We start from the raw sequence: 27,405 nt of genomic DNA on the forward strand, positions 1-27,405 counted from the left end.
CTGTGATTGGCAGACACACTAACACAAACATGTCCATTTAATCATCAGAAGAAAGGAGGGCTAAATTTTAAAGGGGGTCCCACCCATTCCAGACTTAAAGAGAGGAAGAGGAATATGAAAAACCCTGTTGCTATAATTAGTGGATTGCAAAAGGTTAAAAAAAATAATAATAATATATATATATATATATATATATATATATATATATATATATATATATATATAATAATAATATATATATTTACTGTATATATCATCCCCACCATGTGTCCTGTTGTACTAATCCCCTGGTGGCACCTTGGTCCAAAGCTTTTTGTTTTTCTAAAGTGACGAGCCAAGTGGCACAGCCAATCACTGCATTGACACAAGGACAATCTGTACATCCACTTTAGCAACAACCTTCATGCAACATTTTATTCTTAAAATGCACTAATTAATAGTTAGTTTTCCATGTTAGTAAACAGCACCATTTCAGGATGGCCATGAAAATAAAATGAAGTAACAAGAAGTATGTTCATGCCCACAATCATTAAAGGGACAGTAAATACTTTGAGACTGTAATATAAAATGCTTAAATATGCATAGTAAAACAACTTTGCAATATACTTTCATTAATTATTTTGTGCCCTTTCCCTGTAATTAAGTCTGAAAATGTTTTCCAGTGTTAAAAACTAAAAGAGCACATGGCAAGGCTCAGCCAAATCCTGCCATATATCTGTACCTCATTTGCAGTCTATTTTATCATTTCTGTGGAAGACCAACAATTAAGATGTGAAATCCCTGTCATCTCCACGCTCAAGTTCAGATTGGTTCCTCAAATTAAGGATGTGGTGTGTGGACTTTGACCATTGAAAATAATTATAGCAAACAAATTGCTAATCTGTTCTAATAACATTCAAAATCTGCTGCTATGTTAATCAATTGTAAGACTTCAGAAAAATGTAATTCCAAGATGTTAATTGTCCCCTGTACAGTACCAAGTGACTTACAAAATCAAACCAGATTGAATTTAACTGTTCTTGGGTTTAGTTGTATGTCACTTCATAATGTAAATGTCTTAAAGGGACAGTCTACTCCAGAATTGTTTTTGTTTAAAAAGATAGACAGTCCCTTTATTACCCCTTCCCCTGGGTTATGTTAATACACTTTTTACCTTTGTGATTACCTTGTATTTTAAGTCTATCAGGCTGCCCCATTATTTCTTTTGATAGGCTGGCATTTTAGCCAGTCTGTGCTGACTCATAGGTACTTATACAAGACTGAGCACAATGTTATCTATATGACACACATGTACTAGCCCTGTCTAGCAGTGAAAAACTGTCAAATGCCCTGAGATAAGAGGCAGCCTTCAAGGACTTAGAAATTAGCAGGTGAGCCTATCTGGGTTTAGCTTTCAGCAAAGAATACCAAAAGAAAAAAGCTAATTTCAGGATACAAGTAAATTGAAAAATTGCATGCCCCATCTGAATCATAAGAGACTAATTTTGACTTGACTGTCCCTTAAAATTCACCATTAATTTTATTTTTTATCTTTGACAGCAAAATGTGAGCCTGCATGTCGGCATGGAGGTGTCTGCGTGAGGCCAAACAAATGTTTATGTAAAAAAGGCTACCTGGGACAACAGTGTGAACAAATGGATAGAAACATCCGGAGAGTGGCCAGGGCAGGTATTCTAGACCAGATCATTGATGTGACGTCATATTTGCTGGATTTGACTGGCTACATTGTATAGTTTACTCGGACTGCTTGGATTCCTCATTCTAAATGGGCATTTATTTTTAAAAACATGTAAATTGAAAAAAAGGACTTTGTATTTCTACTCCAAATCCCTGTGTTTTAAAATATTTTATTAATTTAAATATATTGTCCATAAAAGTAAGTTTGTATGTGTAATTTATGAATACTTGAGTATATATGTATGTGTGATGACTTAGACATATTCATTTATTAAAAAACTATTTTTAAACATTGGCTGTATTAAGGTCATGTGAACCAGAATATACATTTTGTTGCCTATAGAAATAACATTAAAAAATAGTTATTTTAACAAATCTATCATGTAACTGCAGTATTTTAATTTTAACGTTAGCTAATAGGTGGGGGGACGTGGCTGTTCCATTTTGCCTTGTTATATAATGATCTCAGGTAATCACATTTTCTAGATTCTGCAGTATTTTCAATTTCTTTGAAATTAAGTGTTGAGTGACAGTTGACACAAATATAACTGGTATGATTAAAAAAAGAAAGAATGTTTCTAATACACAAATATTTTTAAATAAACCTGATATTAAATTTTTTAAAACCAGGTGCTTTCCCCATATGCTTTGCAGCTTGTCAGTATCAGAATGCTTTAAGAGATAACATCAGCAAAATATATACATATTCTAGCACATATATTTGCAAATTAAGTTGCATAAGTAATATAACAGTACTTCTTTATAGGATTGCCAGCAACTTGAATATTGTTATTCCGCACTATTTATAAAAAAATGTTTTTAAAAATAATAACAAATATGATTCAATAACTTTGTATTTACTGTAAATATTTCACATTCCAATGTTCTGCATATAGGAAAATATATTCAATGTATTTTTAAATAGATATTCCTATTTATATATCAGTATATATCTATACCTATATATAATCATGTGTATATAAAGGTATAAATATATATTTGTGGAAAATACAATCAGATATACTGTATGTTAAAATATGTATTTATGATTATAGGGAAATAATCTGCTATGTGAAGAATTGGAATGTGAAATATTCATATTTTCTTTTCATGTTAACGCACTTGAGAATATGCAATCAGGTTTGCACACGAGTAGGGTGTTAGTTTTCCCCACACTTTTTTGCTCCATTGACTTCTATGGGGGAATGGGTTATCGTGCGCATGATATTCTAAGTTCAGCTTTTTACACTCATCGGATTAGCACACAAGCAAAAACAGTTTACTTACAACTTTTAATATGAGCGAAAGCCAACACGCGTAAAAAGCTTACTTCTAGCGCAGTTATCTCTCGAGGGGGAGCGTTAAATAGCACTCCACTTGTAATCTGGCCATTTATTGGTATCATTCCTATATTTAATTTAGCTCATAAAATTATTATAAATGCTTTATGAGACAATATCTTGATATTATTAGATTTACAATATGCCCCCCCCCCCAAAAAAAATATTCAGATTTTAATTTAGCAAGGCTGATATTGACTGCTGTGTACATAATGCATGCAAGCCATTTTGAATAACACAATGTCAGTATCTCACTCTCTCTCTCTGTCTTTACTAGATTTTAAATTGACTTAATTGCTTAATAATATTGAAAAACTCAGAAAACCTACAACATTTCCATTTTGTATCCTCTAGAGAATGGAAAAAACACACAAATTGAAACCGTTATTTCTTATTAAACAAGAACTAGTTATTGAAATTGTTTATGTACCGTTTACTAAATATGTGTTTAGAATTACGGATATCATTGTATTCATAGGTTCCAAAGTGTATTGCTTTAGTCTGTATATCTAGTAGTTATAGCTAGGCTCTGCATACCTGGGATTTAGCTAATATCTCACAAAATGACAACCAGTAGTTTACTTATTTAAAAAAAATATTATAAAACAAAGAAATTAATTTCAAAGGAACAAAAGACCCCCCCCCCCCCCCCTTTATAAGCACAGTGGCTTATGTTGCTAGATAGCTTTAATCTCTGGTGTTGAGTAAAGGAACATTAAAGGGAGATGAAGCCCAAACATTTTCTTTCATGATTCAGATAGAGAATACCATTTTAAACAACTTTCCAATGTATTTCTATTATCTAATTTGTTTAATTACCTTGGTATCCTTTGTTAATGAGGCAGCACTACTGGGAGCTAGCTGAACACATTGAGTGAGCCAATAACATGTGGTATATATGTGTAGCCACGAATCAGCAGCTCCTGAGTCTACCTATCTTTCCTTTTCAACAAACAATAACAAGAGAACAAAATTGGTTTCTTTGTACATTGAATCATGTTGATATAACTAACATGTTTAAAATTAATTGTTATGTTCCTAAACCATAGTAATAAGTGTCAAACAATACTAATGTCATTTGAATATTGGCATGGTGGTTATACTGGGCATGTTTGCTCAATTAATTTTTTCTATTGTTATCACTGTAAAATGATTATTATTTTTAATTATTGATTGAGAAGAAATTAATGTCTGGTTTTGCAAGATGTTCATCTTCTATCCAAAAGAGCAACACTGGAAGTTATATTCTTGTAGAAGAAAGTGGCCGCAACTTATATAATGTTCTATAATGGGATTTTAAAAATTCACACACAGTAAATCATGAAAGCATGAATTCAATTCAATTCAATTTAAATAATATACTGTAGCTGCTACAATGTTTTCAAAAGTTTATATTCCTATGGTACAGGATGCGGTTTGTCTTTGCCAAACGACAGCACAAAAAAAAACCCCATTATTGTGTAATATTCAAATTACTATTACCAGATAGCAACACTAGATTCTCCTTTATTAAATTAAAAACACATTTTTGGAATTCTGATTTAAAAAAAATACCTGTGCAAGAGATCTCCAGTGCCAACAAATTCTTAAGAACATTTTTATTATGATCATAAAAAAATATCAGGTTTAAAAACAAGAAAGTAAATTAATTTATAATGAAAATAAAATAAAAAATAAAAACAAACACTGTAAGAACAACTTTTTTGTATGTTGCAGTAACGATTTCTGCTTTCTCGCTGTTATTGCCGATCTTGTTTGCAGTATAAGATATTACATTTGTGACTATTATATACATTTCCATATGTACATTTTTGAACTGGCCACTAGCAATGGACTATGCAAGAGAGATGAAGAGGGCTTCATGAATTTAGACCATTCATTTGTATGCACATCCAAAATTACATTGATGGATATTGCCCATGCACCAAATAATTGATACATGACTGATTGTAATCAGCTAAAATTTGAAAAGTGTCTATCACAGCCAAAAACAGACAAAAATATTGTATGATAGATTGTGAATGTCCCTATGGTTGGCAATGCATTACAGCCACCTGCGGAGACCAAGAGGTTAATGCAGTTAAGTTTTTATAGGCTCCCATAAATCTGTGTGGGGCAGAAGACCCAGATATTGTAGTGAACAGCTTAATAAACCAATATACCATTTAACAATGTTCACTTTTCCTTTGAAAACAACTTAATTTTTCCATCAATACTTTTAAATTTTGTTTATTGGTGTACAAAGTTAAAGGAACACTAGAGTCAAAATTAAACTTCCATGATTCTGATATAGCACACAATTTTAATCAGCATTCCCATTCACCTCCATTATCTAAATGCGCACGCTCTTTTTATTTGCACACTTTCTGTGGCAACAGCTCATACTGAGCATGTGCAAGAATTCACAGAATATACGTTTATGCATTTTGTGATTGGCTGAGGTCTGTCACATGATGCAGTGAGAGGCAAAAAAGAAATAACTTTAAAATGTCTCAGAAAAAAAATCTATTACTCATTTGAAATTCAAACTAAGTGCTTTTGTATTGTCTTTTTATTATGCATTACTGCTATTCTACTGTGTTTAGTGGGCCTTTAACAGTTACTCAGTCCAAGAGATCTATTAAAGGGACATGAAACCCAACTTTTTTCTTTCATGATTCAGATAGAGAATCCAATTCTAATTTTTTTTTCCAAATGATCAAATTTGCTTCATTCTTATGTTATTCTTTGTTGAACAGATACCTAGATATCACATGTCTGGAGAACTACATGACAGGAGATAGTGCTGTGCTCTAGTGCTCTTGCTAATGTATAACATTGTTGTAAAACTGCTGCCATATAGTGTTGCAGACACGTGCACACTCATGAACTTACCTTCCTGCTTTTAAACAAAGGATAGCAAATAAACAAAGAAAATTTGATAATAGAAGTAAATTGGAAAGTTGTTTAAAATTGTACTCTCTATCTGAATCATGGGGACAAATGATACTAAAAATACTAAAACATTTTGGTTGCTGCATTTTTTATGTGCATTGTAAATGTGCCTGAAATCTATTTGTCTTGTCTAGTTGTTTACATGTGCATATGTATGTGAACAAGCTACTATAGAATCTTATGCTGAGGTACTTTTCCCCTACAAATTAGTGTATAACATTCACAAACACAGTTTCCCATAGAAGCACAAAATCAGTTTTTTTTTTTATAAAAGTTCACCTCTTGGAATGTACCAAAAGTATATACTTTTGGTACATTCCAAGAGGTGAACTTTTATAAAAAAAAAAAACTAAAACCTAAGTAAATCTTACATTTTTATCAGTTTCCTTATTCACTGCTATAGTATTGCTAGATTGGAAATCAGCTGTTCATCGCCATAGATCACTGGATGTGGTATAAAATTGTGTGTATTATTTGAAATAATAAAATATTGTACAGGTGCGCCAGATTATTATTTATATATTTGTTGTCTTATTTGTCAATGTCTTTTGTGTTATTCAGAAATCTTTTATAAGAAATATTCCACTTTGAATTGTATATGTTTTATGTTTAGAAACTTGAGTATTTGAACCTACTGATCACTAAAATTCTAAATATTCTAAAGCTATAACATAATAATATGAAACTTTATGCATTATACATTTCTATTCTTTATAACACAGAAAATGAGGTTTTAAGCTCTATAAATGGTTTTGTTTAGATGTGGCACAATGCTCGGTCAATATGAATATAGGGCAGTGGTATGTTTATATGATATAAATCAACGTAGGTGATAATATAAGACAAGTAGTAGTAATGGGATTTTTGGTTGCTCCAGCGGCAAGCAGATCATGCAGTCTTGTGTCTTTTTGTATTTTAAAATATTTGAATCTACAAGTAAATCTATTATAAACTATAGGCCAGATTACAAGTCGAGCGTTATTTTAACGTGCACTTGTAAAGGGCCCATTTATGGGCGCACGTTAAATGATTAGCCATTGCAAGTGACTGGTTAATGCTCCCGTGAGCTTGCGGTTTAACTTTGCGCTTAATGCAATTAACCAGAGGTTAGACCTCTGGTTAAAAGTTAAAATATGCTCCAATTTGCCCCAAAATACAGAGTATAGTGCATTTACATGTGAATTAAAGACAAGCATTTTTTTATTTTTTTTAAACTGCATAAAGCAGTTATAAGGGGTTAAAGTGCGGAGATGTGGGATGTTAGAAAAAAAACCTGCACCTAAAATGCATTTACATGGAGGTGAATGGGGGACTGTGTTTTCACTTTAAATATATACAGTATTTATATGCTTATATACATATATTTATGTGTTAATATGTGTATATACATAAAAAACATATAAACATATATGTATATATTCATATATATATATTTATGTATTTATTACTGCCCAACACTGCGCAATTTCCCCCTGCGCTAGGTGGTTTGCTGTGTCTATCGGCATCAGAATGAGGCTCCCATTGAAGCCTAAGCAAGTGTGCTCTCGTGATTGCTTGGCATCCGGGCAATGTGAACCCGAGGTCGTGTGCGTATTGCGCCTCACTTGTAATACCAGCATTTACACATTTACGTGCGCTGGTATTACTGAGTGGAGCACAAATATTGCGCTTGCATGCGCACAATATTGCGCCCCACTTGTAATCTAACCCTATATGTTTTGAGAGAACCACAGTACAATTTTAATAAGAATATATAAAAATGTATTAGTAATAGTTTTAAAAACATATTACAAGAGGTATTGTCAGTCCAAAACCATTTTTGCTTTCAGTGAGTAAAATATTACTGTTCTTTTGTTAAGATAAGAATGGTTTTTTTTTTTTTAAAAAGACACTTTTTTTGTATACTTCATAATGAATGAGGTAATTCTGTTTGAGCTGGACTGGATGTTTTCAATATTATGACAGATAACTGAAACACACACTTAGCTGGTAACTGTTAAATTACTTCAGAACAAAAGTGTTAAGATGGTAAAACAATAGTCTGTATTTAAAAAAAATCAACTCATAACTCTCCTAAACTATGAGAAATACTCATCAAATAATGTAGCATGTGGTATGTTCTCTATAAGTATATGCTAATGCATAGCTATATAATAACTATATAAATAACCAATGATCTGTTGAATAACATGAGCTACAGAAAACATAGTTCTTTGTCAAGCAAGCAAGTAATTACTCACATTTTGTTTATTCCAGTGAATATACTAGTGAGGTTGAAAGACAAATTCACATCTATTTGTTAAATAAGTCATGAGAAAATGGAAATTAGCTTAGAAATCTAGGTTCAATCCTCAGTAAACAATAGCTTGCATTAAAAAAAGTGCATTCATAATGTTACACAATGTAGATTCAGTTGACAGCCTATTCAAAAAAGCACTACGATGAAAAGAGCATGAAGACCAAATTGCCCTCTTACCCCAGAGAAGGGTGGTCCTTTATAGTCTCAGTAGCATTTCATTGGCTATGCAGTGTGACAGATTTCCCAATGAACTGAACAGCAGTCTGCATCTGTAAGTTAATAGGAACTCATTGTGCACAATGCTCCCCATCTTTAGTCCTCTTAGTAAATTCCCATACAAACTTTTACAATTAAAAAAAAAATGCCTTGGCGTCCATTTTGTAAATTGACCTTAGTGTCTAATCTTCTCTTATTCAACGTGGGTGACATTAATAAAATGTGAACTCCTTTGAGCAGGCCAGCTGTCTGAATCTGAGAAACACTGCAGTTGTAGTGCACATTCAAGTTTCTTATGAAAGAAAAACAAAAACAAAACATTGCTGGAATTAACCAGTTCAGCATTTCATGCATGAAATAATGTTATTTTAGAATAAAATACTTTTATTCTTAATTTATTATGTAGAAAGGTAAAATGACCAGAATACAAATATTATGTGCTTAAATTGCAATTTACTATTTATAAAATTTAAGGAAAATGCTAAAAGCTGGCAATATGTGTGTGTATATATATATATATATATATATATATATATATATATATATATATATACAGGTAGCCCTCAGTTTACGCCGGGGTTAGGTTCCAGAAGGAATGGTTGTAAATCGAAACCGTTGTAAATTGAAACCCAGTTTATAATGTAAGTCAATGGGAAGTGAGGGAGATAGGTTCCAGGCCCCTCTCAAAATTGTCATAAGTAACACCTAATACATTATTTTTAAAGCTTTGAAGTGAAGACTTTAAATGCCAAACAGCATTATAAACCTAATAAAATAATCACGCAACACAGAATATATAATTAAACTAAGTTAAATGAACAAAAACATTTGCTAAACAGCATTATAAACCTAATAAAATAATCACACAACACAGACTTCACTTGCATTTTTCTGCAAACAGTTCTATCTATGCATTCCAATCTGGACTGATTTATAGACAGGAAGATCTTGTTCCTTTGAAATCTGTTCGATAGCTCAGGTCTGGTTAAACTGATTAATTTCAGCTTGCTTGGCTTTGCTGCAACACAAGCGGACAGCTCCACCTACTGTCTATTTTAATAAATGCACTGCTTTTCAATGCTTTTCAATAGCAGTCTCATGACTGGAAAAAAAGGTTGTTATTCTGAAACGGTGTAAATTGAACCGTTGTAAAACGAGGGCCACCTGTATATATATGTATATCCCTGCTTTTCTGTATAAAAACTATTTTATTATTATTATCAGTTATTTGTAGAGCGCCATCAGATTCCACAGCGCTATAAATAGAGGTATGATATGCAAGGTGACATTTATTGGATAACAAGTGTGTAGAGGGCCCTGCCCAGAGTTGCACTGTTGTAAATCCGCTTAAATGCTAAGGGATTCAAATAGATAACAAAAGAGGTGAGGACTGAGGTTAGAAAAGCTTAGTACATATTGAATGCAATATTCTAGGGTATATTGTATTTTTCATAGTATAAGGTGAAATGTGTCTTCCAATTTGCTTTATATAACAATGGTTAAAATGTTGACATGCCATTGATAGGTTGATATGATATACGTAGGATGTTGGCTTACAATTAATACAATAAAATAATAATGTAGTTAAAATGTTGACATGCCATTGATAAGTTGATATGATATACCTAGGATGTTGGCTTACAATTAATACAATAAAATAATAATGTAGTTAAAATGTTGACATGCCATTGATAGGTTGATATGATATACCTAGGATGTTGGCTTACAATTAATACAATAAAATAATAATGTAGTTAAAATGTTGGCATGCCATTGCTAAGTTGATATGACATACCTAGGATGTTGGCTTACAATTAATATTGTAAAATAATAATGTAGTTAAAATGTATGCAGGCGGACTTCCGGTGGGAGGGCACAGAGGGTGGAAGCAGGGAAAGGAGCTCCGCTGCTTACAGCCCCTAACTTGGCGAAAAGCCTCACAAGTGCCCCTAAAATACGCTGAAATCCTTGGCAGGGGAAACCACAACTGCCCGGAGACACTTCAGCAAGGAATCAGTCATCGGATTCCCCCGCCGCAAAAGCCGCCAGACAGACGTAGTAGGGACAAGCTGCGGCTGCAGCCGCAAAGTTACCGGACAAAGTCGGACTCCACACGACTCCCAAACACCAAGCAGGGGACAAGTGCCAAGATCTCAAGTGCCCGGTAAGACCCCTGAACAAATTTTTAAAGCATCCGAGGGGCCGGGAGGGAAGATCCAGATAACGGCGGGAACGCCGCCATTTTGCCAATCTGCTGCCGGACCTCCACTATTAAACACGCAGCACAATAAAGGCCACAGCTCACCTGAGAGTGAAGTGAGAGCCAGATTAACTGCGAAAAACTGCAGTGAAAAGTGCTGACATTCACTCTCTACATACCACACTCGCACAGCAAAGGGAAAAGCCCCGCATAAAATCACATAAACTGCAGAATCACAGGGAACAAAAACTAAGTCACAGGGGGTAAAGAAAACAGTCACGCAGGGAAAAGGGCATAAAATTACACATGCTGCATGCTCTCTCAGACATTGAAAGACAGGCCACAACTTTAAGAAAACCTGCTCCTTGAAACTGGCTCTCACTTCAGCCCTGGAATTAGGGCACACTTTGAAAAGGCTACATTGGGAGTCCTGGTGGCTAAAACCTAAAACCACTAGAACCATTAACCCCTTTTTCAAACATCAACTGTAACCAATACATCATGCAGGGCTAGAGGGCTCGGGCCTAGCCCCCCCCTGCCCACCCACCGCTTATCAAACATATCACTGGCCTTAAGTTTGACATCATTCTATGATCTGAAAGGAAACAGACAGAAGCTGCGAATTTGTAGTGAACCAAATATAAAAACACACCATATAGGGCAGCACTAGCTGGGACTTTTAAAGCTGCATGCAAAAATACTATAACTCCTATAACAAAAAGACAGGAACAATGGCTAGCAGACTTAAGAATGCTAACAAGAAAAGAAATCAAATGGAGACGACACAGACACCTGTAGAGGCAGAGGATATGCCGAACTCTATTCCTATGGACACCCACCCAATTGTCTCACAGATCTCTGCCCTGTTCTTACCGAAAATTGAGCAGTTACAAACAGGGATGGATTCTCTTACAACAGAAGTAAAATCTTTTAATGGTAGACTCACTCAAGTGGAACAAAGGGTGGCAGAGGGAGAGACTCGCCATAGAGAAGCTGAGACCAATATTCAAACACTGCAACAGCAGAATGATAGGCTATGGGCCAAAATCGACGACCTGGAGAACAGGTCCAGAAGAAACAACCTACGGGTTGTAGGAATTCCAGAGTCTCTCCCAGGATCACAACTCATAGATTTTGCAGAAAACATCCTGCCAAAGTTGTTGCACATTCCTCAGTCATGTCTTCCATGCACAGTAGAGAGGGCCCACAGAGTTGGCGACCCGCGAAAACAGGAGGAAAATACCCAACAATCGAGACAAGTTATGGTGAAGTATCTCAACTTTAAAACAAAAATAGCAATTCTTCAAGCCTACAGAAAAGTCCCGTCGCTGGAATCTGAAGGCAGAAAATTATATTTGTTCCAGGACTATTCTGCAACAGTAGCAGCCAGAAGAAAAGAATTTACACCTTATTGCAAACAACTCATCGAGCAAGGCAGGCCTGCAGCCCTGCTATATCCAGCGAGATTACGGCTGCACACAACCAATGGTCCTCTGTTCTTTGAGTCACCACAACAGCTCAAGCTACACCTGCAGAGAGAGAGTGAACAGCGACAAACACAAGATCAAGAAAACCGCCCCTCTATCTCAGGAAGATGAGAATTGCTGTCAGGATCATAGAAGAAGAAATATAAAGCACTTTAAACACTAAGAAATAATAATCCAACAGGGCCACCACGCTCTGCCACATGATTTTTGAAAACAAGAGACACTACTTAAGGCCTCAAGAAGTATAGAGTAAAGCCTCTTAAAAACTAAAGGACATGATAACCTATATCCTTTACAAGTGGGGGGGGGGGGGGAATGGGAAACGGGAAAATTTTGTTACTGTTTATTGCCTGTCATATTGTTGAAGTTTATTACATGTATTTGTCTCTTTTGCACAAATTCAAGAAACGGTTTTGAAAGTTTAAAAGTTAAAACTCACTAACCTGATTGCTTATTGTTTATCATAGTGATAGATAGACTCCATCAGACCTAAGAGCGCTCCCCCAGGGGGGAAAATAGCCAGATTTTGGACACTGCAAGAAACAGTAAGTAACGCTTATTAACCTATATTGCAACACTCATACATAGCACTTCACACCTCACAACCCAGACAATTCGTGACACCCATACACACAGGACACCCACTGTAGCACAATGAAAATCACCACCTGGAATGTGGGAGGGATAACATCACCCATTAAAAGAAAGGCGATACTGAGACAATTAAACACAAAAAAGGCCGACATAGCCATACTAGAGGAAACACATCTATCGCAGATAGAACATCAAAAACTTAAACAGGGATGGGTGGGAGAAGTACTCTTCACACCCTATGAAAACAAAAGAGCGAGAGGTATTGCAATATTGTTTCGAAAGGGACTGAATTACGACATTTTACAGGTGATCTCTGACGTTGAGGGTAGATATCTGATTATAAAACTAAAAATTGACGCACTATCCCTGATTCTTTGCGGTATATATGGCCCCCAGACACAGAAGAGAGAATTTTTAATACACCTCCAAAGCAAACTCTTGCAATTTGCAGACCTACCCATTATAGTGGGTGGAGATTACAATATAGCGCCTCAGACACCTGCAGACAGATTCCGTAACCCCACTAGCAACACAAAACCCAAACAGCTATGGACAGGATGTAGAAGAGAAACATTGATTCTTAAAAATTTTAAAAATAGTCTAGGTCTTACAGATATATGGAGAGAAAGAAACCCTGAGGCCCGGGATTACACATGTGCACATCCATCGAAAACCACACTCTCCCGCATAGACTATTTCCTAGTCTCAAGTCACTTAGCCTCTAGGATAGGAGATATCAAGATAGATCCCATAACCATTTCAGACCACTCACCAGTGACACTAGTGTTAACTACCGATGCCCCCCAGAGAAAGATGTGTGGATGGAGATTCCCTACGCATCTGTATCATGACCTCAACTTGCGAAAACACTTGGTGGGAGAGTGGTTAGCTTACAAAGATCTGAACAAACAACACATGAATGACATTTCGCTGTTTTGGGAAACGGCAAAAGCGGTGCTAAGAGGGGGGATCACGACTTACGCAATCAGAATAAAAAAAATTTGCAGAGAGAGAGGTGAACTACTTCTCCGCCAACTCCTAAATGCAAGGAATCAATACCTCAGACACCCGACAGACCAAAACAGATTACATTACAAAGACATCAAGACCCTCAGAGACACCCACCTTATTCAGACAGCAGGCAGAGCCCAAACTCGAATGCAGGCTAAATTCTATCGTTATGGTAATCGCACAGGTAAATTACTAGCAAAAATCACCAAACTAACCAGGAAACCTAACACTATTGCAGCCATACAGAAACAGGGAACAATACTAACAAAAAAAGAGGATATACACAAAACATTCGTAGACTACTATTCCAAACTGTATAGCCCACAGAGAGTAGATGAGGCATTGAAGCAAAACTTTTGGAAGGACTTGGCCCTCCCTCAAATAACTGAGACACAGTTACAGATCCTAAATGGCCCAGTGGACTCCCTAGAGATCACTAGGGCTATTGACGCTTTGCCTCTTGAAAAAACCCCCGGACCTGACGGCCTGCCGGGAGAGTTCTATAAAATGATCAGAGAGGAGGTGGCGGAGACACTCACCTTATTGTTCAATGGCATAATGAAAGGAAGGGCAGACCTATCAAATAGATTCACGGAAGCAAATGTGACAGTTATCCCCAAACCAGACAGAGATCCATTACTGACAGCCTCGTATAGACCAATTTCATTACTCAACTCAGACTACAAACTGTTCACCAAAATTCTAGCCAACAGACTGACGGGGATATTACCGGACTTGCTACACGAAGACCAGACAGGGTTTGTTAGAGGGAGATCCTCAGTTAAGAACATGAGAAAATTGCAGCTAGTTCTGTCACACTACTGGGAGGAAGGAAAACAGGAGGGAGATCAGAAGGAGGGAGACGCCTGTATTTTATTGGTTGATGCCGAAAAAGCGTTTGATAAGATACTGTGGGACCATCTCTTCACAACCCTTGGGAAATTTGGGATCCAGGGCGACTTTATGACAGCCACCTACGCACTGTATGACGAACCCCGAGCAGCAATTCTAGTTAATGGCGAACCATCACACACTTTCCCGCTAATGAGAGGCACAAGACAGGGATGCCCACTATCCCCGCTCCTTTTTGACCTGGCCCTTGAACCACTAGCAACCAAAATTAGGAAAAACACAGCAGGGTTAAATATAGGCAAAGAAACCCTCCACATATCCCTTTTCGCAGATGATATGATCCTATATGCCAGCGACCCTAGGCGAAATATCCCTATTCTAATGCACATTATCACCGAGTTCGGCCAAATATCAGGATACTGCATAAATAAAGATAAGTCAGAGCTGCTATGGTTAAGGAATAAGTCACCAGCAGAACCACTACAAGACAATTTTAAGATTGTTACTAACTCGTTTAAATATCTAGGTATTAACCTCTCTAGAGACCCCAGAGAGTGGTATGGACTTAATTTCAGACCACTAATCAAGGAACTAAGACGCACACTCCTAAATTGGATACCACTACCACTGACACTATCAGGAAGAGTAGGGCTAATTAAGATGATCCTGTTTCCCAAACTGCTATATGCATTACAAATGCTACCCGAACTCCTACATAAACAAGACCTACAAACACTGAATAGAGATATACTTCACTTTCTATGGAAGGGGAAAAGACATAGAATAGGACATAAAAAAATGACGTGCTCACCAGAGATGGGGGGACTAGCACTCCCAAATATAGAGTACTACAACTGGGCAGCTTTAGCTAAATATGTAATGGATTGGCTTTTGGACAGAAATGTCTTCACAAATGGTACGCTAGAGTCAGAACTTATTGCTCCTTGGTCATTAAAAATGCTCCCACACATGACTCACACACAGTTAGAAAGAACAGTAGGGCACAATACTATCTTCCTCCAACCTGTAAGAGCATGGCGGAAAATCTGCAGAACCTTGAAAATAAAATGCAAAAATACAGTATACCTACCCCTACGAGGTAACCCAGATTTTCAGGCGGGTTTCACCACATCGCCTTTCAGACAATGGGAAACAAGGGGACTGACTACTATCAGACAAGTCCTGACGCCAGACCAAAAATCAGTCAAATCGTTTGCCGAATTACAAATAGAATTTAATCTACCTTACAAACACCACTTCGCATTCTTACAGACAAGACACTATGTTCAAAGCATTCTGGCGACGGGTGACATGCCGGACACCAACTGTGAAATATACAAACTACTGACTCTGACAAAGGGAGGACTGACTTCAATCTCACATACATACAAAGCACTCCAAACACTGACTAACAGGACCACGAGAGATCAAATTCAACATACATGGAGCACCTGGACTCCAAACCCAGTCACGGACCAAATTATTGAACAAAGTGTTTTAAAGGTGAGGAAGGCATCATTATCAAACGACATCAGGGAATCACATACAAAACTACTACATAATGCTTACATAACACCAAAGATGTTTCACAAATGGTGCCCTGAGACTTCGGGACTTTGCCCAAAATGCACGCACTCAAACCCCAACATCCTCCACATGATTTGGCAATGCCCAAAACTCACGAGATTCTGGAACATGGCACACAAATGGGCAATGAGAGTTACGGGAGGGAGTATAGACCTAAATATCCACGTAGTGATATTCCTCCACACACAATCGGACACAAACAAACACATGATATTTGTTCATAATGTTATACTGATTGCCAGAAAGCTTATCCTCAAGAAGTGGATGGAGCCTGACCCGCCAACACTGACACATCTCAAATTAGAACTACAACAGCAAATGATTCGGGAACAAGTAGACACACAGGGTGACATCATAAAATGAACTAAACATTTCCTCAACAAATGGGAACCCTTGATTCATACCTTAGACTTAACACATCAGAGACAAATACTGTACCCACTCAAAAATTCAGAGGTTGTTCTGGAAGCCCAGTTACGAGGCAAATGGAACATTTTCTAAACATTCCAATTAACAAGGTACCGAACCAATAGAGACACTAAAGATGAGAGGCTGGGACGGAACCCTGGGGGGGCGCTCTGGGTCAAGTCAGGAGGAAATAGGAAGCAGAGATGGATGGGGAGGAGGGGAAATTAAGCTGTCGATATATAACACCCAACTTCGAAGGAAAGACGCATTCATAGTAGAGCGGCAATGACTTGCTGATTGTAAAGAGCTACAAAACACCAAAGACTCTTGGAAAGCTTTTGATCGGCTCTAATATGCTATGCAAACTATACTGTTATCTGTTGCCTTATCAAATAGGGGAACTAGATGTAGGAAGTTAGATGTGAAGTGAGGGAAGACAAGTAATGTCTGGAGTAGCTATGTTAATAGATTATAGAAGAAAATACAGTGCTGTCTTTGGTTGCAACTATTGTCATCATATTTTACAAATTTTCTGTATGTATCATTTGTTGCCTTACTCAGTGCTGGATGTATAAATAAAGAATTTAAAAAAAAAAAAAAAATGTATGCAGGCATTGAGAGTATATTGACAGGTGATTAAAATGTTGCTTGCATTAAGCAGTTAGGTATACCTCTTATACCCTGTTGGCATGCCCTTGATATTATGTTACTATAGTGTAGTGAAATTCTAACACACGTAGGAGATTAGAATGGCATGCCATTGATAATGGTTGGCGTAGTGTGACTGGAATGTTGTCATGCCATTCATATTATATTTTTATTGTATAATTAATAAATGGCAAGATGTAAACAGGCAATAGCTATTGAATTAACAAATGTGGGGATATAATTACCCTAGTCTCTTTGCAATTGATTCCCTCAGCAACATTCCACATAATCTCAGAAAATCACTAGAGGAAATCTAAATGAATGTATTAATAATAGCATGATAACAGATCTCAATGCAATAGTTTTTATACTAAACATGGGATAGAGTTGTTATGTAATATGGAGTTTGGCAATTTATCATTTGTAGTTATGTATGTGTCATTCAAGCTTTTAAGAGATGCTTACATTTTACAGGTTCACTTTGGGCTTTAAACAATTTTTCTATGACATAATCTTTAAAAAAAAAAAAAAAGAAAGAAATTGAAATTATTCCATTTACCTCATTGGGTGTTGCAGAACTAGACATTCTGGAGGGGATTCCTATGACCACCCAGAATATTCTTTTTTTTCCCCTCACAGTATGTCTTTTATGCCACATAATTGTACTGGATGTTCCTTCTATAACCTAATACACTCTTGCTGTTAAAATATACTAGAAGAGCAAAATGTGAGGGATTTAAAAAAGGTCCCAGTGTGATGAGCACAATCTTTAACAACATGTATTTTTCATGTTAAAATATTTTTAATCAATAAGCATAAAAAATAAAAAAATAAAAATGTAAAAAGGTCTGACTATTTAAATGCATCATGCTGCAAAACCAATATTGGGTTGTTGTATTGTATAGTATGGCACAGTTTCTAAAAACTAGAAATATATTTTTTATTTTACTGTAAATAAAGTTGCATTAAAAGCATTCTAATTTTACAACAATACACAAGGAAACTGTTTTAGTGGCTGATATTATTTTACTAGTAGCTATATATGGAGAGAGAGAGAGAGAGAGAGAGAGAGAGAGAGAGAGAGAGAGAGAGAGTGAGAGAGAGAGAGAGAGAGAGAGAGAGAGAGAGAGAGAGAGAGAGAGAGAGAATAAAAATGCTTATAAAATGTATTTAGATTTCTATTTCCCTTTAAGAATTTCCAAATATATATGTTCTGTGTTGCTATCACCCTTAGCTTTTCAAGTTTCAGGAACCTACAAAACATAATTTATTTATCTTGTCAAAATTGGCAAAACCATTTGTATTACATTATCATTATAACCATCTTTTCAACTTAAAATTACAGTTAAAGGAACAGTATACACCAATTTTCATATAGCTGCATGTAATAGACAGTACTATAAAGAATAATATGCAGAGATACTGATCTAAAAATCCAGTATAAAATCATTTCAAAACTTACTTAGAAGCTCCCAGTTTAGATTTGTTAAAAAGGTTAGCTGGAACACCCACTGAAAGTAGTTACAGTAGGTAAACAGTTGTATGTCTTGCCCAAAATGTATGTTTTGGGTCATTTTTTATTTGGTAAAAGTGAAATACTATTAAACTTGTTGCTTTTGTTAAGTGGAAAAGTTCATTAAGTGTCAGACATTATTTTGGCCATGTAAATCTCCCTTAGGAGTCACCTCAATAAGGGTAAAAGATTATTCCAGACATGGAGCTCTTGTTTGCATTGACTAAAGAAATTCAGCAGCACCTCAAGTAAGAAGCCAATGGATTCGTTCAGAAAATTGTTATTTTGTGCTGTTTTTTCAGGACATTAGAATGATGCACTACAACAACAATTTGCCAAGAAGAACAACAATTTGCCAATAAATAAACTTTTTACAGTCCTGAAACTTACAACAGAATCTAAGCAGCAGATACACATAAGTAAGTTCATTTATACCAGTGTTCTTCAAAGTATGATTCTTGACCGAGCAAAGTCTCTATCACCTTTCACTCTTTCAACATGTTTGGTGTTGCTGTTCCTTTACATGTAACTGCCTGGCTGCTGTGCCAGTATGGCAGCCTGCCCCAGCACTCTCTCCTTTCTACCTTCCCCCTTCCATGTGCCTGGATCTGTGTCACATGAGACACACATTACACAGAAGAGAACATCTGAAGCAGCAGCAATATCACATTTAAGGTAAAGGTTGGTTGAAACATGCATCTGACCTCAGATATTATGTTCTGGGCATTACATTTATTAAGTCAGCTGCTTTAGGAAATCATCTGATTTGAGTCATCTACAATTTTAATGTACCACTTATTCCAGATATCCAGGGATATGCTGTTAAAACATGCTATAAAATATATTTTAATTGCAGTTGAACTATAATTACTGTAGGTAGAGTCCCAGTTATTTTCATACCATATTAATTATCAAATAAGTTGCTGAGACAGCCATCTCATCTAATGTCTGATATTTTGGGTTGCTTGAATATGCATTTGATTTGAGATTTTATGTATTGGGTATGTAGTTTCTAAAAATGTATTTTGCCGAAATGCATATAAACTGAGATCTTGTGTTTTTGACTTGTTACTACTTAATGACATAGATAAAGCATACTGTTCCACTTTACTACTGGTACCAAGTGTACAGCTTTCTCTTGGTATAATTGGTTGAAACTTGGCCCCTTTCCATAATTGCTTACTGAAATAAGCTCAAAACACGCATTTGCATCGAGCACTAGGACTCTCAAACACTGTTTGCAGTAGTAGTAATTGAAGGTAGAGTTGCTGGTGTTCTCTGCTGTCACAGAGCACTTACTACTGCAGCCTCTCACTACAGGTTGTTTGTGTATTATTGCTACACTAACCTGCAACATAGTGCTCAAGGCATGTACATTGATTTAAGGTAAATTTGATTTATTTTAATTGTACGCCCTTTCTGATTCATGAAAATTTAAATTTGCCTCCATGTTTCTTTAAAAGAGTTGCTGGAGAAATGCAAATTATCTCACATTCTATTTTGTTAATTATAAATATTTTATAATGGAAAACAGTTCTGATTATTAGCTTACCTTTTGTCCTATCTTATATCACATTGATTTTTTCAGGTTAAGCAAATGGTTGTGAGGGTTTGTGTTGAGAAGCAAAACTTTGGAGAACACTGGTTTATAAAGCTTATCATCTACTTTGGAATCTTCATATTTACAAGTCAAATTTCTGCAAATCATTTATCTTGACCTTTATTCAGTTTCCTTATTTGTTGTAAAGGGTGTACTAGTTTTTCGGCATATATCTTTAATGATTAAAAACCCCTTCTAATTGTTCAGTATCTTTTTTAATAATTAATCTCTAATTGGTCTAAAACCTGTACTGAAATCTTGATCTATTTTGCACTTTGGAACTTTAGTGCCTTTATATCCTAAAAAAGTTAAATCCCATAAATGTGTTGATTCCTATAGATTTATAAACAACATTCATTTGATTTACAGACCTGCCCTCTCTTCCCTGAAGAATAAACCAATCACATATCAGCACTCAGAAGAAGGAAAAGGGACTAAGAGTCTAATGATCTAAAGGTCCCAGGGCTGGTGACATAATCTAAAACATCTCATCAGTATGACAAGGTCCCTCAAATAATTTCATAAAGGCAAATCTTAGGTTGAAAGCTTTTTATCTAGCTAGATAGGGTTCTGGATGTGAAGGAGGGAAACGCACATTATAATATTATGTTTAAAAAAGCAACCAAATATTTGGCGAGATTCCTCTCACTTGGCGAGTTTTGATCATCAGGCCCTAAGTGTGCTGGAAATCAGCGCTAAATTAGTCTCTTTAAAACCCATGCTTTATTTGCTTTTTTATGTCCTTTAACTTTGAATTTTGCAACAATTATTTATCCAATGTGTTTCCATTATTTCTTTTAAAATATTTCTAGTAAAAAAAAAAAAATGTTTTGCTAAATCATTCTAGTACAATAGACACACTTAAAAAAATATCTTGTTGGCTTTATTTCAAGATAATTGAGTTGAATTATCATTGTGCGAGAGGACATGATCAGATATTGCAAATCATGTCTGCTACACATCGATAAATGCCGACAGCATACGCTCTCGGCATTTATCATTGCACCAGCAGTTGTGAACTGCTGGTGCAATACCGCCCCCTGCAGATTCGTGGCCAATCGGTCGCTAGCAGGGGGTGTCAACTTAACCAGTCGTATTGGATCAGGTTGATTTCTGTCGATTTCTGTCCGCCGCCTCAGAGCAGGCGGACAGGTTATGGAGCAGCGGTCTTTAGATCGCTGCTTCATAACTTGTGTTTACGGCGAGTCTGAAGGCTCGCCAGAAACACGGGGCATCAAGCTCCGTACGGAGCTTGATAAATATGCCCCTAAACATTACCACAACTTTTAAAGTTAGGTTAATGAGAATCAAAGTTTAGTGAAATAGATGACTGATCATAGGTAGTTTGTTTTTTCAAACACATTTTGTGCCTCATTTAAAGGGTCAAAAATGTGACAGCAGTTTTGCAACAATTTTATACATTAGCAAGAGCACTAGATGGCAGCAAAATGTCCTGTCATGTAGTGCTTCAGGTGTGCGTATGCTACCTGCCTAGGTATCTCTAAAACAAAGAATAACACGAGAACAAAACAAATTTGATAAAAGAAGTAAATTGGAAACTTTTTTTAAAATTATGTTCTCTATCTGAATAATGAAAGGAATTTTTTTGGGATTTCATGTCCCTTCAACAAAGCACAGACAAAGTTCCCACCTAAGGACCCTGTCGTTCTGTGTTTGCAGTGAGCTGGCCGCTGACACTGTTCATCTGTTGCCCACATGTATCATTGCACAAGGGAATCCTTGTGCAGTGCCATGTTTCTGTGTTTTACGGCCACTGCTTCTTAACTTGCAGTAAGCAGGCTTGCATCAGTGAGCCTGCACTGTGAGGGCTCCAAACTAGCTGATGAATATGCACTTTGGCTGTTATACATGAAATGAAAGGTTTGGGTGATTAAACATGTTAATTAGAAAAGTACTCAATATAACATAAAAGTATTAATTCTACATATCATTAATTAATATAGGTTAAGTGGAAAAAAATATTCAAATATATTAAGCAGTCATTCTCAATAATACAATACATTCATTATCAGGTGCATTTTTGTTTGTTTTTTTATACATATCTTTGGGTCCCAGGAAAGTTTCTGAAAATCACTGGAAAACCAGCTATCCCTGGTTAAAAAGGATGATCTTCCTGGAGTCCTTCTGAAGTAATCGATGACTCTAGACTAAGTAGCCATCCTGAAGTATGCCCACAGGCCAAATATTTCAATGAGATGACTCTAAAGTTATTCACTGGCTGTTCATGCTTGTGAAGTAATCAGTAAGGTAATCTGCTAATCATTCTGCAGTCATCACCCAGAATGTTTTACCTTAGCTGATGACTTTACAAATCTGATGATGTCTAATGACTTCTAAAGTGGTTTGATGGTTGTCAAATGACTCCAGGTTGGTTTCTAAAGTAACTCTGTTTGTCTTGGGATATGCTGGTTTGTTATATACACACACATATATATATATATATATATATTATTTTTATTATTTTTTTATACTGTGTATATATACTGTATATATATATATATATATATATATATATATATATATATATATATCATTTTTGGCAGAATTTTTTTTGCAGTTTTAGCATTATCTGATTGAAGGGATTTTTCTAATTCAATTGTCAATACTTTTTATTGATCTGAAATTTAAAAAATCATCACATTTTTATACAAATGCAGACTTGAGATAGACGCCAACATCAAAAGTTATAATTAATGTAAACATATAGTTTCATGCTCAAGTATTATAAACCAGTATTTTTGTACTAAATGTATTTATTCAATTATTATTCCATTCTGTCTTTAGTTTTGCAATTGCTATGTCTTTAAGTAGATCTAACGTTGATTTTGTCTGTTTACGTTTCCTTTTTTTTTATTAAAGTTCAGCTATGAAATTTGTGAAAGAATTAAAGATACAAATAGTTCTATACTTTTACAGTTATGTATATTTGTAAAGTAAAATTTGTATATGAGATTTTCAGATTATTTAGTTACCTCATTAAACACAGATGGGATTTAAAAATGCTTGTTTATTAGCTATTAGAGACATAGAAACTCTTATTTCTATGGCAGATAAGAACCAAAAGGCTTAATGAGGGCCGATTCTAGAAAGGTCTCTGGGCTACTGAGTTTCTATAAGAATGCTCGCCGTCGCCAGTCCTTCTATTTACTTGGTGGAATTATATAAAGCCACTTTTTACCCTGAAAACTATTATATAAAGCCACTTTTTACCCTGAGTGTCTCACTAAGGGGTGTATACTGCATTTTTATAAGGGAAGGAGTGCACAATGAAAATGATAATTTAAAAATCTTGGAAAACAAATAATTGAACAATTCACACAAAAATACACAGTATTGTTAAACTGCATCAAAAATCGTAACAGAATTGATCCCAAAAAATCGTATTTTACAAAAATGTAAAATTTGTATGTAAATTACCCAGGAATGAATTGTAATAAATCATAATTTAAGTACACTGGATGAGCAAAAAACACATAGAAATTCATACTTATAAGTCCAAAATACAAAACATAATTGATGGGGGTTTTTTGTGCAATGCGTTGAAGATGGACGTTCAATAGGCGTATATGAAATTGTCTCTTAAATCCCAGCCTTATTCTGTAAACATCTTTACCCTCACTGTTTCTACTTGAGGTGGTGAGATTTTATGAAAATACTCAAATCACTAATTAATCTGAAAGGAAATCGTATGTATACAAAAATAGCAGCCATTTTAATGCATAGTGCACTGAAAACAGCTCATTATGATTTGTATTAGGCGTAATATTAAAGTTTAAACATACACCACGTTCTCCCTGTATACTTCATCCTCCACTGCAAACCTTTTACAAAGTAAAGAGCTCTCATTATTTCTATGGGAGCCATCTCACCCCTCACTGGGACATTACTTTTTTTTTTTAAGAATTCCATTAGGGCTGCCCCTGCAAGTGTTGGAGGGGAAAACATGTCTAGCATTTTTTAGAATCACCCCTGAGTCTTTTCAGTTTAGTAATAACACTATTTAGTAGTACAATTTAAACTCCAGTGTCTTAAGCGTGCAACCAATAAAGCTTTAGCAACTTTAAAAAATGTAAAAGCAATTTTGGGTATCTGAATCACTGTAAATTTTTAGATAGAAATTCCTTTACCTCAATGTCTGTTTGTTTGTGGTATTTATTGTAGCTGTCCTTATATTTCTGGCACTTTATGAAAACGATTACATCGATATACAGTACATGTAGCCCCCAGCTTATAAATGTTTCTCTTTTTTCTAGGCTGATACCACCTCATGTTTATTCTTTCACCCGCCATAGAGGAAATATGCTATTTCTTCCCACCTGCCCTTTGGCCCCCAGGCCTGCACCTATCTGACTGCACTAACTTTTACAAAGCAAATAGGAAAGCATCACTGAAAGACATTATTGGTTCTCCTGTCAAACATTGTATGAGATGTACATTTTTTGTTCCATCAGTGCTATGCTTATTGGAGTAGTGAGTGCATATTGCTGCCAAAGGGATGTTGGTAAATTAGCCATGAACAAAGGGATGGAATCAAAACCAGAGACAAGAGAGAATACTGAGGTTTTAAATGGTCCCAACCATTTGTTAACCCAAAATATGACGAAGAGCAATAGTTGTGAGTTATGGTGATTTCATATCCACAGCAAATGAGTTACAATGTAAAGCACATAATCACTTAGACAGTAGGCCTTAAACTTGCAAAACCAATCCATTTTGGTCCATTAGTGATCAGATTTTCTTTTTTTCTTTTTTTTTTTTTTACATTATTAACCCTTTAAGGACACAGCTTTCAGTTTGCTCAATTGTTTTATGACGGAAAAATTCTGTCATATGTCCTTAAGAGGTTAAAGCAATACAACACTTTGTAGTTAACCATAATAATAATATTATTAATAATAATAATAATAATTAAATAGAATGAGACCGATTCTAGAGGTTTTTTTTTGCTGATGTTTTCTAATTCAAACAGTAAAGTACCCAATCTGCCAAACAAAGCATTCTGTTAATGACATCCTACTGTACCTGTTTACATGTTTTATTATAAAAACAACTTTAGTGCTTACAAATAAAACCCAAATATAAATGAAAACAAATATATATTTATTCTGTATATTTTCTTAAATTTGTACCATATAACTTTCTGATTGGAATGTATAACTGACACATTTTTTATATATTTTCATCTGTATTTGAATTTATTTTATTTTTTTGCTATTGTTTTAATGGCTACAAATGTAATTTATCACAGCAGATTTTTTTTAATGCAAAAATCATAAATGTAGTAATATTATCATCTGTATACTTAAGTTAATCTAAATGTTGTGTGTACTTACCAAGTATTCATATTGGTAAAACCATACGTTTTTCACTTTGTTCCTATTCTCTATGCATTATGCATTCAACAAATAAAATTGTGTATTTATATTTTTCCTAGCTCTTACTTTGGAAATAGTATAAATTTACAAGGATCTTGCTGTAAAATATAGATTAAACATTTTCTTTTGGGATTTTCTTTGTTTAATCATGTATTGTCATGTTATCTTTGTTGGTGTCAAGTGTTTTCTATGTAGCTGTCTGTTTATCTTTCTATCTATCTATCTATCTATCTATCTATCTATCTATCTATCTATCTATCTATCTATATATCATCTTTCTATCTTGCTGCATTTCTGTCTCTTTTGTCTGTTTATCTACCTATTTATCTATCCATCCATCATCTACTGTATCTATCTATCTATCTATCTATCTATCTATCTATCTATCTATCTATCTATCTATCTATCTATCATCTATCTATATCTATCTATCTTGCTGCATTTCTGTCAAGTTCATCTAGATGTCTGTTTATCTATCTATCTATTTATCTATCTATCATCTATCTATCATCTATCTATCTATCTATCATCTATCTATCTTGCTGCATTTCCTTTTCTATCATCTAGCGGTCTGATTATCTATCAGGAAAAAAATAAGAGTGAGGGATGGGAAGGTACACTACAGAAAAAAGGGGAATTGAAAGGGGTGGCACCATAATTACTGATCATGGGGAGGGGGCAGATAAGGGGCACTACTACACTACAGAAAAAAATAATCAGTTATAGAATAACTAAATATTATTAAAAAACAAACAAACTGGGTACTGACAGACAGCTGCCAGTACCTAAGATGGCTGCCAGTTGTAAGAGAGAGAGGGTGAAAGAGTTAATTGGGAAGGGGTTAAAGGATTTAGGAGTAATCACTACTACACTGTGAGGACAATAATAATAATAATAAACCTAAAATGGTGGTGACCAGTGGGGGGTGAGGCATAGGGATGGGCGAATGTGTTTATATTCGAATTTGAATGTTAGAATGAATGTTATTGTAGAAATTCTATTTACATAATAGAATGTTGATAAGAACGAATATTCTTAAAAATTCGATTTTTGATGTTATTTACAGTTTTCGAATGTCACATTCGAATTCGAATGTCACTTTCGAATTCAAATATTACATTTATAAAACACAATTGTATACTAGAAACACTATTTTGAATTCGAATGTCACATTCGAATCGAATATCACATTCGAATTTGAATATTACATTTATAAAACACAGTATTAGACTAGAAATACTATTTTGGATTTGAATGTCACATTCGAATCGAATATCATATTCGAATTTGAATATTACATTTAAAAAATACGGTATTAGACTAGAAATACTATTTCGAATTCGAATGTGACATTCGAATTCGAATATTACATTTCGAAATTGAATGAATAGATAGCAAAACATTCTATTATTCGAACAAATATTTTCGAATTTTATTGAAAAATTTGAAAATAGAATGTTAGAATGTTATATAAACATTTGAAATTCGATTCGAACGAACGAATGTATCAAAATTCGTTTTAAATTTCGAATTTTTAGAAACATTCGCCCATTACTAGTGAGGGAGGCAAGAGAGTTGTTTGGGAGGGATTAAGTAAGGATCAGGGAGTGGGAGGTGTCATGTGGGAGGGTAATCTCTACTCT

General features: G+C 35.2%; 1 protein-coding gene across 2 annotated transcripts in view; it reads left to right on the forward strand.

Moving 5' to 3' along the window:
* The window catches only part of HHIP (hedgehog interacting protein), a 236,651-nt gene extending 210,840 nt beyond the window's left edge, over positions 1–25,811 (forward strand). The window contains exons 13-14 of one of the 2 annotated variants that reach the window (XM_053703703.1): positions 1,540–1,668; positions 24,641–25,811. In XM_053703703.1, coding sequence (XP_053559678.1) covers positions 1,540–1,668; positions 24,641–24,645 — 134 coding nt within the window. In that variant the 3' untranslated portion in view covers positions 24,646–25,811. Of the gene's footprint in view, positions 1–1,539; positions 2,053–24,640 lie in introns of those variants that run through there. The other variant, XM_053703702.1, reaches the window with a different exon arrangement.
* Positions 25,812–27,405: the final 1,594 nt, after the last annotated feature.

The sequence above is a fragment of the Bombina bombina genome, chromosome 2, assembly GCF_027579735.1.
Source record: "Bombina bombina isolate aBomBom1 chromosome 2, aBomBom1.pri, whole genome shotgun sequence".
NCBI lineage: Eukaryota > Metazoa > Chordata > Amphibia > Anura > Bombinatoridae > Bombina > Bombina bombina.